The sequence below is a fragment of the Trachymyrmex cornetzi genome, unplaced genomic scaffold (genome assembly GCF_001594075.2).
Source record: "Trachymyrmex cornetzi isolate Tcor2-1 unplaced genomic scaffold, Tcor1.1 scaffold494, whole genome shotgun sequence".
In the NCBI taxonomy this organism is placed as follows: Eukaryota; Metazoa; Arthropoda; class Insecta; order Hymenoptera; family Formicidae; genus Trachymyrmex; species Trachymyrmex cornetzi.
The window spans coordinates 135,761-139,842 of record NW_017299773.1 but is presented as its reverse complement, the minus strand read 5'-3'; the positions used below and the strand labels follow the sequence as shown (position 1 = coordinate 139,842).

The 4,082-nt window shown below is 44.2% G+C and overlaps 1 protein-coding gene across 1 annotated transcript; it reads right to left on the bottom strand.

Annotated features, from left to right (window-relative positions):
* Positions 1–3,010: 3,010 nt before the first annotated feature.
* LOC108765501 (uncharacterized protein F54H12.2-like) lies at positions 3,011–3,592 on the bottom strand. The gene has a single exon (XM_018514259.1). It carries the CDS (start codon positions 3,590–3,592, stop codon positions 3,011–3,013), a length of 582 nt encoding a protein of 193 aa, XP_018369761.1.
* Positions 3,593–4,082: the final 490 nt, after the last annotated feature.

Sequence of the window (4,082 nt, the reverse complement as noted above, 5' to 3'; positions counted from 1 at the left end):
TTATGTGTTTTAATGAAAGAGTTAAGCTTGTTAAGACTAAAGAAAGCCATGCTCACATTGAGATTCTTCGTGATATCCTTAAATTTCTCAGAAATTTTCGACACAAAAGGGACCAAAAACCACGACTTTTTAATAACTTCAACGGGAGTTTCAGTCATAACTTTTTGTTGTTCAGGATCATGGCCTGGATAACATTTATCAAGATCAAGACCATTGTACCTCTTATTTTCATTTTTACGTACAAATGAATTTTTTTGATCCTGAACAAAATTCTTGAGGTTTTAGCCGTCGGTCGGACACCTTGGGTAATACTAATGCCGGCGGTACAGTAACTTGTAAACCTTATAACTCGAGAAGTACAGGGTGCGGCATCAAAATCCGGACAAATTTCAATTTAAATTTTTCGCTATATTGTGCCTCCGCCAGTGGTTGTTGTTGGCGTCCAAGAAAACTTGATGTTTGTAGTAAACAGTTATATTATCAAAATGGCCGCGATGTTGAAACCAAGTGCGGAGTATAACCGAAGATCCGCGATCATCGAAGGCCTTCGCGCTGGGAGCTCAACAACTGAAATAATTCGGTTTTTTGGATACCCGAGATTAACTGTTTATGACATTGTGGCAAAATATACGGCTTCAGAACACTCCAATGAAGATTCTAGTATGCCAGCGAGGAAGAATCACTCGAAAGAACGCACCGCGAGGAACCCCGCAGTCGTCAAAAGGGCTCCCAACAGCCCAGATTTAAATCCCCTGGATTACTATGTATGGAGCGTAGTTGAAAGGGTCACTAACAAGTCTCGGCATCCCAACGTGACGTCATTAAGGACCGTTATTGAGGCAGCATTCGTCGGCATGGACAGCGCTACATTGCAGCGTGCGTGTGAACGCTTCAGACAGAAAATAGAGGCCATAATTCAAGCTAATGGGGGATATATCGAATAATCATGCTGTATAGGGATCCCCCAAGTGCCATGTAAAAGGATTTTTTTTAATATTTAATTTTTCATCAAAAACATTTTGTTTAAAGAAATTGTTCGATTTGTCCGGATTTTGGTGCCGCACCCTGTACTTAATGAAAATGAATTTAATTATAGTGTTTCGAAAAGCTCTCAAGGTAAGTTACAAGAATATATAATGAAAAATGGAAGGTTCCATTTAAAAAATTCGAAGTGACCTTGCCCTGACCTTCACAACGCCACCCAAGGTCAAACCAATGATACCATTTTATGTCCCCCTCGAAGTCACAAAACATTTGTTTGAAACATTTTTCTCTAAAATGCACTATTCAAGAGAAATTTGAGGTTGTCATTTAAAATGGGACACCGTGTATAAACGAGCGCGTTCACGGACTCGGTTCCTATTTTCTTCCATCCTAGAGCAAGCTAAGGTAGGAATACCGCGCTTACGATAAGCGCAAGCGACTTCCCTTAAAACCTCGAAATCCGGCCTTAACCGTGCGCCTCCCCAGGCGTCGTTAAAGCCATCCTCACCCGTGACTCCAAGTGCGGCTCATGTAGGCGCGCCGACGAGCCACGTATCCCCGTAGAGCTCAAACGAGCGCCTTCATCGGCGTCAAGGCCTCCACATCCCTCCCCATTCTAAAATTTTATTTCTCTTTTTGCAAACTCATTAAAGATCTCGCTCCTCTTTTTTTCATCTTAATGGTAGATGAATAAGACAAAGCGACTCAGAGGGAAGCGCGGTGATTGGAGGGTGCACCTCCGGGCCTTCCGGCGATCTCTGGCGGAACAGGGAAACGAAAACGAGGGTCCGGTGCCGACCGTGTCACCGCCACCCTCTCCGACAAGAGAGAAAGAGCCGGGACGCGATCACCGAGTCTACTTCCCGCGCCTGATTCTGGGCAGGCCCCGGAACCCAGACCGGACCGTTCACACCCGTATGTTGCTCCCACGCGGATACCGACCCGCCCCAGGCTGATAACCAGCGTGAAACCGAGAATAATTCACATTAACCCTTGCAATTACCATATTAAAATATTAGAAAGGTAAATTTGCGTCTTTCATTTATATTCCTTCCAGATTCTTCCTTCAGAACGGAGAGAGTAGATACAGCGAGTAATATGATGACCAACTTACAGCTGCTCTCTCGAGAGATTATGATAATCTCCATGATTAACTAGTGCTCACAGCACACGAAGGCGCTTATACAATCTGATAACTCCTCTGACTCTCCAAATTATTTTTCTCTACGAAGGACCTTAAAGGAGCTGGTATTAAATAAAAGCCTCCTCGAGAATCTCCAATCAACAATAAGATTTCGTGCCTTTAAGAAAGGCACTGGTGACAGCAGCCTACCCCAATACGTAAACAATTACCGAAAAAATTACCTCTGTAGAAGCCAAGGCTTCGCCCCGCACGCCCCGCTCCCCACTCGCGCTCCACAAAATCTATGCCGCGTCTCGAGACAATTACGACAAACACGCGACTTCGGACGTGACAGTAGCCATTGGCATAATCGTCTCTGCTTATAGAATTACTCTCGTTCAGAAAGTGAATGCCAGTTCCCGAGAATATTGTGTGATAAGCTTCAACGTAGAGCGGCTCATCTTTCGAAAAATTTGGCTGTAACGGCCTACCGGGAATTTGCATGCCATCGGCGTACAGCGAAAAGAAATTTATTCTGTAATTTTTGAAATTAAACGGGATCAATTTTCTATCACCGTTAAACGCCTTGTTATCGACAAAGCCAACTATTATTCGTTTCGGGAGCTGTCCGAGTATTACATTGTCTATCGATTTCATTCCCCCACGACGCCGGCGTGTATCGTGAATGTTTTAACTTCAACTCTCGTAAGGGGATACTTGGCGGTAGTTTTATTCAGCATTCTAGCGTGTACGAGTAGCACACCCGGACTTATTTTTGCTCTTCTTACGAGTAAACTGGCATCGAGAATACGTATTTTTGACATCGTTCTAGTCTCCATAAGGCAAAATGAATCTTTCGAGCGTACGAGTCTCATTCTAACTTCCACTCCATTAATTAAAAATTTATCTTGATTGAAAACGTCGCAGTGAAGGTGACCTAGATCTAGCGCACGATTTCCTTGAATGTATTTCGCGCGTCTCGAGTGCCGTATTTGTGTTTGACGAGTCTAACGTGTCGTTCATGTAGCCGGGAATATCCGTGTCCCATAAGCAAGAGGTTAGATGGGAAGTTTTTGCGGGTGAAGCATAATTTAATAACGCCTCGATGTACGCGCGGCAAGCGTAAGCGTTGTTTGGTGACGACACGAGTTTTTGATTGAAATATACGTCGATTTGGTTGAACATGGACTGCAGTAAATGATTTACGGGTCCTACTTTTGCCACGTCGGCGGCTGCGACCGATGTGCTCTCCCCGCGTTCGCTTTCTACGCGTATGCAAAGGCTCAACATGGTGTGAGTGAGATCCAGATAGTCTTCTCCATGGCCGGGTATGACGAATTCTATGGGTGAATCGTCCGTGAACGAAGTTACGGATTTGTAATAAATCCATTGCGAACCCTCGATGCTGGTTTGCGTAGGTGGTAGAGAGAAGAAATCGAGTTCGCTCTTTATACACTCGCTTGAGTGGGTATGAAGAAAGGACATGATTTTTCTCTCCAGTTACAGATTCCTATCTCAATTAAGAGAATATGTCGGATACGTCGCGTTTCTTGACTCGATGTTTCCTAGTGGATGGTTTTTTTATTTTTCTCCTTGCCGCGCGAATTTTCTTTTTCTTCTTCGTCACTTTTTTGCTCTTCTTCCCTGTGATATTTCTCAATGATTTTCTTTCGACTGCCCGACGTCGTTTACGAAGCGCGATACGACTATTCCGACCTCCGAATGGAAACTGAAGTGCTGCGGACTTTGCGGATATTTTATATCCCGCCCCCCTCATCAGGGAACTTATATTTTCTTTGGCCTTTCTCTTCAGATTACCACTAGATTCCGCGAACCGACTTTTGACCGCTTCCTTCAACGGCTTATTGTTTTCGACGTCTTCTATTACGTTAATTCCCGCACGTAAAGCTTCTTTTCCGACAGCACGTGCACCCCCCTATACCTAGGTAAGTTAATATTTTTCTGAATAGTCCAC